Source organism: Typopeltis vanoorti, chromosome 19, assembly GCF_054136105.1.
Source record: "Typopeltis vanoorti isolate ZY-2024b chromosome 19, IOZ_Tvanoo_1.0, whole genome shotgun sequence".
Taxonomy (NCBI): Eukaryota; Metazoa; Arthropoda; class Arachnida; order Uropygi; family Thelyphonidae; genus Typopeltis; species Typopeltis vanoorti.
The window spans coordinates 17755756-17770897 of NC_143567.1; the positions used below are offsets into that span (position 1 = coordinate 17755756).

At 38.1% G+C, this 15142-nt stretch overlaps 1 protein-coding gene across 1 annotated transcript in view; it reads right to left on the reverse strand.

The window, feature by feature from the left end:
- The window catches only part of LOC150095885 (long-chain-fatty-acid--CoA ligase 1-like), a 335143-nt gene that overhangs the window by 192156 nt on the left and 127845 nt on the right, over nucleotides 1-15142 (reverse strand). Inside the window, exon 9 of the mRNA XM_090409654.1 lies at nucleotides 8730-8852. Within this exon, the coding sequence (XP_090265780.1) occupies nucleotides 8730-8852 (123 nt within the window). The remainder of the gene's footprint in view (nucleotides 1-8729; nucleotides 8853-15142) is intronic.

Genomic DNA, 15142 nt, shown 5'->3' on the forward strand with positions numbered 1-15142 from the left:
TCTCTCAGATACAATTTACTGTCAAATATCACAACCTTTACACATAACATGTGTTAAACCAAACTGACAGCAAAAAACAGTGCGGAATATCACCAGTAACATGACAGCACAGCTACTCATGACCTCCACGCTATACACTGAATTGTGTAAGAGTATTTATATTAAACATCTTGCAGGTATCTGTCAGATGAGCTGTGAGCTCCGCAGGGTTTAGGCGTGTTAATCAAAACTCTTGCTGCATATATCAAGGGAATGCCGCAATTAATTTCGCCGCGTTAATCAAATCCTGCATTAAGCAAAACCGCGTTAAGCAAGGGATACCTGTATACCCTTTCTCGCACAGAGGTTCCTTTCACTGCTGGCAAAAACCTAGGTAATCACTTCATCCTCACTCTCACCAAATGAATAGTGATTTGACACCTCATTTATAATTACATCCTTTAATGGGATGATCAAATTCAAGATCCTCAATCCTTGTGTGCCCTCTCTTACATGCTGTCTGAGGTAATTTTCCTTCAAAAACTCAAAAAACTCATTTTCTTTACTTCTAGTTGCTATCTCATAATCCGTCTATATTGCCATTAAAATCACCTATAATGATCACTCTTCTCTTATTTGCTTGGCTAATTTGATTAGCCAAGCATGGTCACTTCCATCCATATTACCAGATATATAGAACAAAATCTGACTAAGTATCTCATTGTATTCATCTCTGTCTCACACCATACTGCTTCAAAACCACTGGCATTATTTCCCTCTTGCATTCTTGGATGAACAGACTCATTTAATGCAACCATTTCATTGGTCTTGTTTCTTACACTTCTAGCATTTATATACAAACATAGCAGCTCATTCCTGGATCTATAGCTATTTCCACTGATATGACTTATTTGGTGTGACTTCTCCATGCTTAACTCGAGCCATTTCTTTTTCTCCTTATTCATCTTAGAACTTTCTTCAAATCCAACTGTTTTGCCTTGGTCCCAGGTCATCCCCTTCCCTTTTTGTCTACACATGCACTCATTTCGTCTTGGTGCATCAACCTTTCTCACACTGTGTTCCCCTGTCCACCTTGAGCCTCCCCATTTCCCTGTCTGTCTTGCACACACCTGTTTTCTCATTCTCTATACTCATGCCACTCACATCATCATTCATAACCACCTCTTTAATCTGTCCTTGTAGTACTCTCCTGTTCTTCCACATCGCTTCCCACTTGATCAGATTTATTCTCTGCACTCACTTCTCTACCTACCAGCAGCAGTCTCTCTGTGACTCACACCAAAACCATTCAAATGCAGTCATCCATCACTCGTATAATGTTCACTTCGTCCTTCAAACTGATTCCACACATTAACAAACTGCACTCCTTTCTCCTCACACATTTCTGCTAACATATCATTCATAATCACTGCTTGCTGCCTCATCTCACCACTGTCATTCCTGGGCAACATGCTTACTACCTTTCTTATCACACTATTATCTTTTATCCATCTCAACTACCTCCTGATCCGATCTGATGTGTTCTTTGTTTCCAGTCAAGTCCTTTGTCTCTATTACAACTATTATTATTATTATTATTATTCAGGCCTCCATGGGGTCAAAAGACTCATCGTGGGAGGTCCTTCCTAAGAACATAAAGTCTGTCAAGACTCATCGAGGGGAGGTCCCCCTTACACACAAAGTCTATCATACCACTCCTTAAACTCATTGACCGTTCTCGCTCTCACCACTCCATCAGGCAATTTCATTCCACGGTTCAACCACTCTCCACACAAAGAAACCACTCCTCACCCTCTTACTCACAGTTTCCTTTCGTAACTTCCAGGGATGGCCTCTTGTAATCACTCCTTCCCGCTGTTCAACCAAGCGAAAGAACTCCCCAGTGTCAACCCTGTAACCACCTCTCAACAGTTTAAAAGTCTCAATCATATCACCTCTCCTTCTTCTATCCACCAAACTCTGCAGTCCACATTCCCTCAGCCGATCCTCATAACTATGCTTGTACAGTCCTGAAACAGTCTTTGTATCCTTTCCACAGTTAATTTATCCCCTTCAAATCCTGGGGACCAAATCTGAGAACAATAGTCTAAGTGTGGTCTGATCAGAGACTTATACAATGAATGATAACCCTTTTATCTCTGCAGGTCAGTGTCCTTCCCATAATTGCAGCAATCCGCTGTGTTACCTTCACCACCTTTGTAATATTTCCCCTAAATTTCAGGTTTCTATCAATCATCAACCCCAAATCTCTTATCTCCCCCACTTCCTCTAGTATAACTCCTCCCATAGAGAATGCAGCATCCCGTTGATGTTTCCCAAACCTCAAGACCTTACATTTTGCTGCATTAAACTGAAACCCCCATTCATTTGCCCATCTGTCTAGCTTATTCAAATCCTCTTGCAGGGCTACCACATCTGCACTATTACTAATAATCCTTCCCAGCTTCGCATCATCTGCAAACAACTGAATATCCCCTTGCAGTCCACTGGCAATGTCATTGATATAAAGATTAAACAATATAGGTCCTAGTACTGAGCCCTGTGGGACCCCACTTGTATCTATCTACTCCTTTGCTTGCTTACTTCTCATATCCAATGCCTCAATCACTCTACTCATTCTACCTCCAAGAAAACAAACCTTGTGCATCCTCTCATCCAGCACATCTCTAATAACTGAATCACCATACAATGTGACTTGTGGGTCTTTTCTTACCTGTTTTATACCAATATTATTTGTTTTCATCATTTTCTCTCTTCCATACATATCTTGAATTCTCTTAACTTCATTCGGCATCCAATTTCAACTCTTGCCTCATCTTAACCAACTCAACTTTCAAACCATGCATCACATTTTCACTCTCATTCACTCTCTCAATTTTTTTGCCAGCCATACATGCTTGTTTGCAGTCATTACCACTCGCCACCTTACCTTTAACTGCACTTTGTGTTTTAACTTCTGCTACATTCGTATTGCTTTCATCGTTCTTACCATTGACTGTTAAGTTTATCAGATCACTCATTCTCTTTTTCAAAACTTTTTTTGCCATTTTTTTGCTGCTCTTTTACACCTCCCCTCTTTTCTATCAGATGAACACTCATCCTTCTCATGGCATTCTCACTACTATCATTTTCAGTTATCAACACATTAGCACTAATCAAGACCTACATTCATCTCACACTTTGCAGACACCCTCCTTCTATCCTTCTATCCAATTAAATGTCCATAATTTATCTATATAATTGAATGAATACATATAGCACACCTCACATTTTATGAAACAACTGAAATCAAAATTAAATTCCTGCATGGACAAAGCTTGCACCATCTTTCCTTTGCCGGTTACCATACTAAGCTCTTCATTGTGTTCTCTTCTCATAACTGTGTTCTGTTTTTCACTAGAAGTATACAACTTGCCATTGTTGCTAATAAATATTCTTTCACCAGTTCCCAAGCACTGATCATATCTTGCTCTTCTAATTCATTGATGGAGCTGCCACAAGGTGATTTCTAAGATTATTATAATAACCTGTCTTATAATTCAACATATATTCCTTTCTCTTTGATACTCCTGCATATCTATTCATCTTCCATGTCAAAACCACATGGGTCATTCTCTCCAACTGGGGGGGCAGAGATGTTGAAAGTTTATTTTTCACTTGGTTAGACGATAATAAATTTAGTTTAATCCTTTATCCAAGTGTGAGCAAAGTCTGCACCTGAAAATATCTTCAGGACTGAATATGGTGTTGTACTACATTACTGGGGTAAGGTAGTACAACACTGGGAAACTCGTAGCAAAGGTGGACCAAGCTAATATCATTCCTGTCCAAGTATCTCCCATAATGCAAAACACATCTCCTTGTGGATATGTATAATGTTATGCATTAAGGGATTGGCCACTACCCAGACTAGTTTCGACCTTTATTGAGGTCTTTTCAGTGGGAGCCAGGCCCAGTGGTGGAGATACCAGGCAGAAGCACTAGCGAGGTCATGTTTACCTATAGGAGTTGCCAAAAGGTGTGCCACCTTTTTTATTAAATTACTCTGGATTTAGAGAAAGATGTTGAAATTTTATTTTTCACTTGGTTAGACTATAATAAATTTAGTTTAATCCTTTATCCAAATGTGAGCAAACAAAGTTTGCACCTGAAAATATCTTCAGGACTGAATATGGCGTTGTACTACCTTACTGGGGTAAGGTAGTACAACACTGGGAAACTCGTAGCAAAGGTGTACCAAGCTAACATCACTCCTATCCCAGTATCTCCCATAATGCAAAACACATCTCCTTATGGGAGATACTGGGATTGGAGTGATGTTAGCTTGGTCCACCTTTGTTACGAGTTGCCTGGTGTTGTACTACCTTATCCCAGTAAGGTAGTACAATGCCATATTGCCATATTCAGTCCTGAAGATATTTTCAGGCGCAAACTTTGTTTGCTCACACTTGGATAAAGGATTAAACTAAATTTATTATGGGGGGGGGGGGGGGCAGAGATTCCAGACATTACCATACGTTGGCCGAGTGGTTTGCGTATCCGCTCTCCAGCCAAAAGGCTGCGGGTTCGAATCCCATCGTGGGCATGAATGTTTGTGATTGTCTGTGAAAAATACTGGTGGTGGTGGTGGTGGACAGTAGATGCCGTTGGTGTAGATGATGCGGTTCGCTGTAGTTGGCAGATTGAGTGGTGAAGACGAAGAGTTGTAGAGTAGGTGCCCTCCCTCGATGAGTCTTGGAACCTCTAGAAATGTCAAATAATAATAATAATAATCAGATCTTCTGATGTTATGATCAAATTTAAACTCTTGAACCTCATTTTCCTACTACTACATGTCGCCTAAGGCATTTGTCTCTCAAGAATTCCAGAAATTCCATGCCCTTACTACTACATGTAGTTTCCTCTTCCAATTTATGCTGCTGTAGTTTGCATTCTCCAGGCCAAATTGCTTAAACATTATTTCCTGCTTTTCACCCTCTATGCTCCCTAAATTATAGCAACACCCAACTAAATATCCTGTCCTGCCCACCTCCATCTCACACCATATGCTCTCAAAACCTTTAATACTGTTGCCCTCCAAATCCTTGACTGAGGGTACACAATTCATCACTTATTATAATAAGCAGTACTCCACCACTATGTTTGCCCTTTCTATTCTGCTGAAAAATGCCATACCCCGCTACTCCATTCCTGTTAGTATATCATCTTCTGTTAACCATGTCTCAGTGATCCCAATAATCTCTGGAAAGGCTGAGGCTATCAGTGCTACCAATTCATCTCCTTTATTCTGGATACTCCTAGCATTTGTATAAAGAATTATCAGGACACTGTCACTGTTTCTATACCTATCATTATCTCCTCCACACTCCACTGGATTCAGCAGTACATAATGTATCCCCCCCCCCTTCTCCCAAGCAACTCTTTGCACAAGAAGCTACCCCTACTACAATCTACCCTGATAATTCTAGTTTCCCTGTATCAACATACTGACTTGCTCAGAGAATAACATTCTTTCCAGTTGCCTATGTTCAAATGTTCAAATATAGGCCATCTCTTTCATACAGTTCTTTTCTGTCCTTAAATGCCCTCCAAGCATCCACATAATGCATGCCTCCACAGCTCTGCATTACTATACTTGGGCAACACACTCCTTATCTTCCCTCACTCTGTCTTCTTCCATACAACTTCAAACATAAACCTCAGATCTCTCGCCACCCGATTCACACTGCCTCTCAAGTCATTTGTGTCCATCATCACAATCATCTCATCCACTCTTTCACTTCACTTATCTGCCATCTAAAGTTAAAGTTCTTCCAGGCAGACATTCCTCTGGCATTCTATCTTACACACTATGGATCATCAAGTCTCTGTACATCACAGCTCTTACCACTCTCTTTCTTCCTTGCTCACTTACATTCCTCTCTCTCTCTCTCTCTCTCTCCCTTCTGATACTTTCTCTCCTTGTTCTCCCACTTACCTGCCATCCTGTCTCTCTCCATCCCTAGTTCCTGCACTGTCTCACTTGTTCTCTTATATGCTAGCAGAAACCTTATTTCTGAATGAACATAATGGCAACAACAACAATTTCAACTCTATATCTTGTCAAAAAAAAAAAAAAAAAGTAGTTTAAAGCACAGTTTGATGAACTTTGTATGTAACTATGTATATTTCTCCCAGTGAGTCTTTTGACTCCATAAAGGTCAGTGCTAATAATAATAATTATAATAAAATGGAATATATTTTGTTCGTACAAAAAAATTAATCACACCATTAAAATCTGTGAAAAATGAAAATGATTCTATCATCTGAAATGTTTATAAAATCCCTTGCAATATTTGAATCGCTATATTAGTAGCACAGAATTCTGAACTTGAAAAACAATTACTGCTTTACCTGCACTGATGAGATGCAAGTAATTTACCGAGAGAGATTTCTTAAACTTTAGTTACTTCTTAGGCCTTCCTAAAATCCTCAAGAGGATTTTAAGAAGCGTAAAAAAATAAACTGGAGATGATGATTTAGAGTTTTCAAGTGTAAAATTTTATATTTTGTCTAAAAAAAGTAGTGCGCTTTCATTGTAAAATTACATTCAGATTACAATGCAAGAAGTTGAGTAATAGGATTTACATTCTTTCCATGAATCATAAATTGTTTATAACTATCATTTTATTGTTGGTAATAATGGCAAACACCATCACTGTTATTTTCAGTAAAAACAAAAAGACATGTAAGCCTATTACAAGAGATACTAAGATCAAAACTGTTAAATTTAGTGATGGTAGTGTATCAAACACACTGAGACAGGTTACAGGCTAAACTTACTTTGCACTGCTGTTGTTGTTATAGTTGTTAGTGTGTTGAAAAGTGCTACACCATTAATACTGCAGTTATCCATAAACATTACAATCTTATTGCATTTTTCCATTTTGACAAAAATGTTTGCCATTTTTTTTTTTTTTTTTTTTTGCAAACGTTATTGTAAATGTTTGTAAATTTTATTGTAAATACAGACAAATCAGCTTCAAGAACACATTCAATTTACAGACAAAAAAAAAAAAAAATACTAGTGGTGGTGGTAGGCAGTAGATGGCATTTGAGTAAGTGATGATGATAATGTCAGTTCGCTGTAGTTGGTGGAGATGGATTATTGTGGGGGGTGGGGCGGTGCCCCCCCTTGATGAGTCTTTGGGCTCCTTGGATGTGTCATGTAATAAAATAATAATTTTCATTTGCATAACTGACACAAATAAATGCTTTATTTATATCAGTAATGCATAGTACTGCAAAAGTTAGTGTAAATTTTTCATTTGCATAACCAATGTAAATAAATGCTTTATTTATGTCAATTATACACAGTGTATGACTGCATAAAAATGCTATAAAACCATTACATGCCTCTACAAGAAAATAAAATACAGTGATACGCTATATGATTAGTGGTCTGGAACTAAATCTGGAACTAATGTCAAATGACCAGGGTACTTCTGTACTGACAATCATTCTCTCCAACTGTAGCAATGTGACTGGAGACAAATTCTGTACTGTGATCACTAGATCCAGCATTCTGAAACCCCTACCATCTTCCATCAGATGCTGTTTCATGGTATACAGCAAATAAGCTGCATTTGATCCACATCCTTCTTTGCATTTCCTGGTGTAGTAGCAATTGGCTATATATTTTGTCCTTTTTGGCCTCTTATCTCACACCCAGATAGCTTCAAATGCAGCACATTCCACTTCTCTGATTACCTGTTGAACTCCTACTCTTTTTAACTGCAATTCATCTTCTATCATAAGAAATACCACTCCCTATTCCTGATCTCCCTCTCTCTATCCTTCTTGAAAATACTATATTCCAGAAATTCTGTCTCAATAACTATATCATTGTCTTTCAGTCACACCTTATTAATGCCTGTAACTTTTGATAAAAAGAACTAATCACTTCCAAAAAAAAAAGAGTCTTCTACCTGTTCCAGATGCTTCTGGCATTAGTATAGATAAAATGCAGTAGCCTGTTGAATCCTCAACTATAACCACCTTTATTACTTTGTATTAAACATCCAATTCTGATTTTTTACCTGAGGCATCACATTTAGCCTTTTTTGATCATTCTCGCATTCCATCATGCATGATGGCACCTACACACATGATTGCCATCATCTTTCCTAATAGCATTATTTCCTTGATTTTGCACTTCTAATCTCAGCAGCACTTTTTAAAGACTCCTAACTCTAAATCCATTCAAGTGCACACCATCAGCCTTATATAAGTCCTTTCATCCACTTACTCTACATATCCACAAACTACACATTTCTTTGTGCAAGCTATGCATTACTCATTTGCAATCATTTATCCTACTTCTCAACTCATCTCTATCATAACACTGCAGGAGACTTTAATCCATAATCAAAAAATCGTGCAAAAAAAAAATTCTGATAAAGTTTATGAACAAAATAAGAAACAAAATATTGGATGCACTTATAAAATAGAAATACAGAAATAAGAGATAGTTAATCAAAATATTAGGCCATTAGAAGATTATCTGATTATGACTATGCTCACATATCTCTCATTGATGCACACCATTTTTATGTATATATTAATATTGTTTATCCCTTATGTCTTAAAGAATGATTCTACTAATTACTAATTTGGATGGTTATTAGGAATAACATATATATGTATGTAGAATGAAAGGATAGAGTAGATGATAAGATTATAATACTTACCAACTGCATAAGGATAGCACTGGCACTTGAAATCAAGTTTCCATGAGTAAGCATAGCACCTTTTGGGTTCCCCGTAGTGCCACTAGTAAAGCAAACAGTACAAAGATCAGATGGCTTTGGGGGCTAAAATATAAATAAAATTAAATTAAATCAAGAATTATAAATTGTGAATTTGTATTAGTATATAATTAAAAACAGAACTGAGACCTGGTCCACAAGCTGATTTGAAAATTTGTTATTATTAGCACCTGACCTCCATCAAGTCGAAGGACTCATTGTGGAAGGTCCATAATCTCTCATACAAAAAAGATAACTGAACAATGCCTTAAACCCATTCACAGTTTCTCACCATACTTTCAGGCATGGCATTCCACTCATCAAATGCTCTCTGTGCAATCCTCCCCCCCCATTCCTCACACCCTTTTAATACAGCTTCAGAGATGGCCTCATGTTATACCCTCATCTCCCTCTACTCTATGAAGAATCTCCTTAACATTAATCTGACAACAGTCCCTCACCAAGATGGGCATCTCAATCATATTCCCCCCTCCTTCTATTCACAAGACTCTGCAAGTTGCATTCCCTCAATCTCTCCTTATATCTGACATTCTACAGACCTGACACTGACTTAATGAACCTTCTCTGGACCCTCCCCAATACATCCTCATCCTCTTGAAAACCAGTTGATCAAATCTACGTACACTAGTCCATATATAGCCTAATCAAAGCCTTATACAAGAGAACAATAACCTGTTTGTTTCTGTATGTCAATGTCATCCTCATTATTGCCATAATTTATTATGATGTTCTTCCAGTTTTAGTAATGTGACTAAACTTCAAGTCTATCCATCATCACTCCTAGATTTCTCATCTCTTCCACCTCCTTCAAAACTTCTGCATTAATTGCAGGCCATGACATCTGCTCTACTCCTTGTGGCAATTCACTAGTGATTTTCCTCTTTTGGGATAACATTCCTCCATATACAACCTGCTGATACCTATCTGGGCATCTTGGCTATCCAACTTACTAGCCTTATCTAACTGTTTCATTCTAGCTACCAGATTGTTGTGTTGCAGTCTATCCAAGGTCTTTGAAAAATCTGAGTACACCACTGTATATACATCTCCATTATCCAACAATTTTTTTTTTTTACCTTGTAATATGTAAGCAGATTTCCAAAGCATGATCTCACCTTACCCCAACAAATCCTGTAATACATAAGTGGATTGCTAAAACATGATCTTCCTAACAAATACATGCTGACCATTATAAAGGATACCAATATTGTCAATCCATTTCTGAACCTTATTCCTCACTAACCTCTCTGACACCTTAACACACTCCAGACAACACAGATTGGCCTATAATTTGTAGCCTCAGTTCTCCTCCTCCTCCTTTGTGAAATGAAACAATTTGTCCTGCCTTCCACTCCTTTGGGACTCATCCTGTTGCAAGAATCATGTTAAACTAGCATTCCTTCGAGACACATGCCAATATATTGTCAAGTCCTACTACCTTATTAACAGTGTTTACATAATTCCTCATCATTCCCTCCCTGCCATACCCTCTACACTCTAGTTTCTCATGATGGCTTTGCAAAGGCTTTTGATAGATTACCGCATGATAAGTTGATAGTCAAACTAGAGCAGATGGAGTTGGATATTAGATTAGTGCATTGAATTGAAAACTGTCTATCTGATAGATATCAGCAAGTTGTATATGGAGGAGCAATATCCCGGAAGAGGAAAGTCACTAGTGGTGTGCCCTTGAGGGTCTGTTTTAGGACCATTGTTGTTTAACCTGTCTGTTAACGATATTGGGAAAAATTTTGATGGAGATATTCTGTTGTTTGCACATATTATTATTTATTATTATTATTCTGGGCAACTCCAAGGAGTCCACAGACTCATTGAGGGACATAATGCAAAGTTAGTACACTCTATGAGGAGCAAAGGATATCGTGGCTTTACAAGCCTTGAATAGATTGAGTGAAAGGGCATGGGAGTGGAGATGCCAGATCAATATTACAAAATGTAAAGTTTTAAAATTTGGGATACAAAGATGGAATTTACACTTGGTGGAGATATATTGTTGGAGATGGAGGAAATAAGAGATCTTGGAATGATGGTGGATAAGGATTTAAAATTTAGAGGACACACTGCCAAAATTGTGAGGACAACATGACGAATTCTGGGAATGATGCAGAGGACATAGACTTGTAGAAGTAAGGAGATTCTTGTTTCATTGTATAATGTTCTGATTAGGCCACATACGGACTACTGTGCACAGATTTGGTCACCTGGTTTTAAAAAGGATGAAGAGATGTCAGAAATGGTCCAGAGGCAACTGACTAAGGTGGTTTTGAATCTCTGGAATGTTGAATATGAGGAAAAGTTGGGAATATGCAATTTACAGAGTCTAGTGGACAGGAGGAAGAGGAGTGATATGATAGAGACGTAAAAGTTGGTAACGGATTCTTATAAGATCAATGTTGAAGAAGTTTTTCATAAAATGGTGGGATATCAGTGGAGTACAAGAGGTCATCCCTTGAAGTTGTATATGGAGAGTCTGAACAAGGGAGTGAGAAGCAAGTTTTTTGCATGCAAAGTTGTGAATGATTAAAATGCCTTGCCTGAGAGTGTAGTGTCTGCAGAGAATTTGAATGTGTTTAAGGTGCAGTGTGATGAGCTTATGACATAGGGACCGCCTAGATGAGTCACTCCATGGTATCTTAGGGTAATAATAATAATTATTATTATTATTTGACACCTCCAGGGAGTTCAAGGACTCATCGAGGGAGGGCACCTGCTCTGCAACTCCGTCTCCACCATTCAATCACCAACTGACCGCAACTACACCACCGACAACCACCACTGGTATTTCCACAGACAATCACAAACATCTAAGCCCATGACAGGATTCGAACTCACAGCCTTTTGGCTGCAGAGCAGATGCGCTATCAACTCAGCCAACCAGGCCCACTCCCCAACCACCCTCCATGCAAAGATCTTGCTTCTTATCTCCTTGCTCATAACCTCCTTATACAACTTCCAGATATGTTCCTTTGTTCTATCCCCCCTTCCTACAGAAAATTTCATCCACATTAACCCAGTAACAACAACCCTTTACCAACACTTAAAAGTCTCAGTCATTTCCCTTCCTATTCACAAGGCTTTGCAAAAACTGCATTCTCTCAATCTGTTCTCATGTCCCACATCCCAAAGACTAGTTACCAGAAAATGTTTTTCTGGATCCTTTCCAATATATATATGAAAAAATTTTAATGACTGTTACCGAGAGATAAAACGATGACAAGATATATTTATAAAGATACTACTAGTTTACTAGTTTCGTTGAATAGATCAACATCCTCAGGTATCACAATCAAAGAAATATATAAAAAATTACAGAGACTTAAAATTGTAATAACAGAACAAGTATAAAAAGATAGTAGTGTGCTTGAAATACAAATGCGAGTATGAGTTCCAAAGAAACTTATACTATGCGCTATCGCGAGTGCGCCAGTACTGAACAGAAGCAACGTGTGCATCAGAGAGATTGTAACTCAAGCTGTTGTTGATATGAGAGGAATCCAGAGAAATTTCTCTGGATTCGACAATCTTTCTTTCGAGTTCATCGTAGCACACATGGATGTTAGAAGTTTCAGTCCAGTTTACAATGTGTTGGCGGCCTTCGTCTGAGTTAGCTGAAAAGAGAACGTGGCTAGAGAGAGCACTAGCTCTAGTCCTGTTATAGGAGATATCTCTACGGTGTTCATCCAAATGTAGAAGGATGGATTTGGCAGTCTGCCCATAGTATGGCTTTCCACAATCACACAAAATCTTGTACACTCCTGGAAACTGAGTAGGAAGATGTTTCTGTTTATGTTTGCTAAGTAATGAACAAAGTTTTGGAAGCGTAGTGAAGCAAGTTTTGAAGTTAAATTTCTTGAGAATCTTGGCCAGTTTTGTGAGAGAGAGCTGATGTAAGGCAAGGAGATGATGGCTCTTGGGGAAGAGGGATCTTCAGAAGTAGTTGAGTGCCTGGGGGAAAGAAATTTGTCAATTTTCTTTGGAGAGAAACCATTGTTAATGAAAGTTTTTTTAAGAAAAAGGAGTTCATTTTTAATTTCTGTTTCTTCTGTAAGTAATGATTTGGCTCGGTGAGCTAAGGTGGAAATAATACCACATTTTTGTGGGGGATAGTGATGAGAGGAAGCATGAAGGTATCTATCAGTATGAGTAGGCTTTCTAAAAATTGAGAATTTAATGCTCTCAGCACATCTGGTAAGTTTGAGGTCTAAAAAGGGAAGACAGTCATCTGATTCCAGTTCGAAGGTGAAAGAGATTTTTTCATGGTACTTGTTTAGGTGGTCTAAAAATAAATAGAGGTTATTGACACCATCTTCCCAGATGAGAAAAATATCATCAATATAGCGGTACCAGACTTTTGGTTTAAAGTGAAAGGAATGAATAGCTTTTTCTTCAAAATCGTTGAGAAATATATCCGCGAGAATCGGAGAGAGTAGGCTGCCCATAGCCTGACCTGAGTTTTGTAAGTAGATCTTATTATCATATTTGAAGTATCCTGACTTTATGCAATGGGAGAGAAGAGCAAAGAGTTTTTTTGATAATTTGTTCTTGAGAAGATTGAGGACTTCTTGAGCAGGTACATTTGTAAAGAGAGAAACAATATCAAAACTGGCCATTAAATCTGTTCTTTTAAGTTTGATGTCCTTGATTTTAGAAACAAAATCTGCAGATTTTTTAATATGTGAAGAGAACTTCCAGAAAGATTTCTTAGAAAACTCGCGAGATATTTGGAGAGATTATAAGTAGGAGAGTGTATGCCCTCAACTATAGGTCTGAGTGGGCAGTTAGTTTTGTGAATCTTGGGGAGACCATACAGTCGAGGTATCAAGGGATGAAATGACCTAAGAGAAAGCTGAATGTTTCTTTGTAACTATAAGGTGGTTTTTAATAAATTATTAGTTCTATTGTGTAGTTCCATTGTAGGGTCACTAGCAATTTCTGAGTAAGTATCACTATTTAAAAGTTCCAAGATTTTATTATGGTAATCAGACTTGTTTAAGATGACAGTTGCATTCCCTTTGTCTGCCGGAAGGATAACTATGTTACTATTATCTCTCAAGGACTTGATAGCTGTCCTTTCAGAGTAAGAAATGTTGTCAGGTGTTGACAGAGTAAGAAATGTTGTCAGGTGGAGGTCTAGCTAGACCTCCAGCTGACAACATTTACCTGCTCAAGAAGTCCTCAATCTTCTCAAGAACAAATTATCAAAAAAACTCTTTGCTCTTCTCTCCCATTGCATAAAGTCAGGATACTTCAAATATGATAATAAGATCTACTTACAAAACTCAGGTCTGACTATGGGCAGCCCACTCTCTCCGATTCTCGCGGATATATTTCTCAACGATCTTGAAGAAAAAGCTATTAATTCCTTTCACTTTAAACCAAAAGTCTGGTACCGCTATATTGATGATATTTTCCTCATCTGGGAAGATGGTGTCAATAACTTCTATTTATTTTTAGACCACCTAAACAAGTGCCATGAAAAAATCTCTTTCATCTTCGAACTGGAATCAGATGACTGTCTTCCCTTTTTAGACCTCAAACTTACCAGATGTGCTGAGAGCATTAAATTCTCAATTTTTAGAAAGCCTACTCATACTGATAGATACCTTCATGCTTCCTCCCATCACTATCCCCCCCAAAAATGTGGTATTATTTCCACCTTAGCTCACCGAGCCAAATCATTACTTACAGAAGAAACGGAAATTAAAAATGAACTCCTTTTTCTTAAAAAAACTTTCATTAACAATGGTTTCTGTCCAAAGAAAATTGACAAATTTCTTTCCCCCAGGCACTCAACTACTTCTGAAGATCCCTCTTCCCCAAGAGCCATCATCTCCTTGCCTTACATCAGCTCTCTCTCACCAAAACTGGCCAAGATTCTCAAGAAATTTAACTTCAAAACTTGCTTCACTATGCTTCCAAAACTTCGTTCATTACTTAGCAAACATAAACAGAAACATCTTCCTACTCAGTTTCCAGGAGTGTACAAGATTTCGTGTGATTGTGGAAAGCCATATGATGGGCAGACTGTCAAATCCATCCTTCTACGTTTGGATGAACACCGTAGAGATATCTCCTATAACAGGATTAGAGCTAGCGTTCTCTCTAGCCACGTTCTCTTTTCAGCTAACTCAGACAAAGGCCGTCAACACATTGTAAACTGGATTGAAACTTCTAACATCCATGTGTGCTACGATGAACTCGAAAGAAAGATTGTCGAATCCAGGGAAATTTCTCTGGATTCCTCTCATATCAACAACAGCTTCAGTTACAATCTCTCTGATGCACACGTTGCTTCTGTTCAGTACTGGCACACT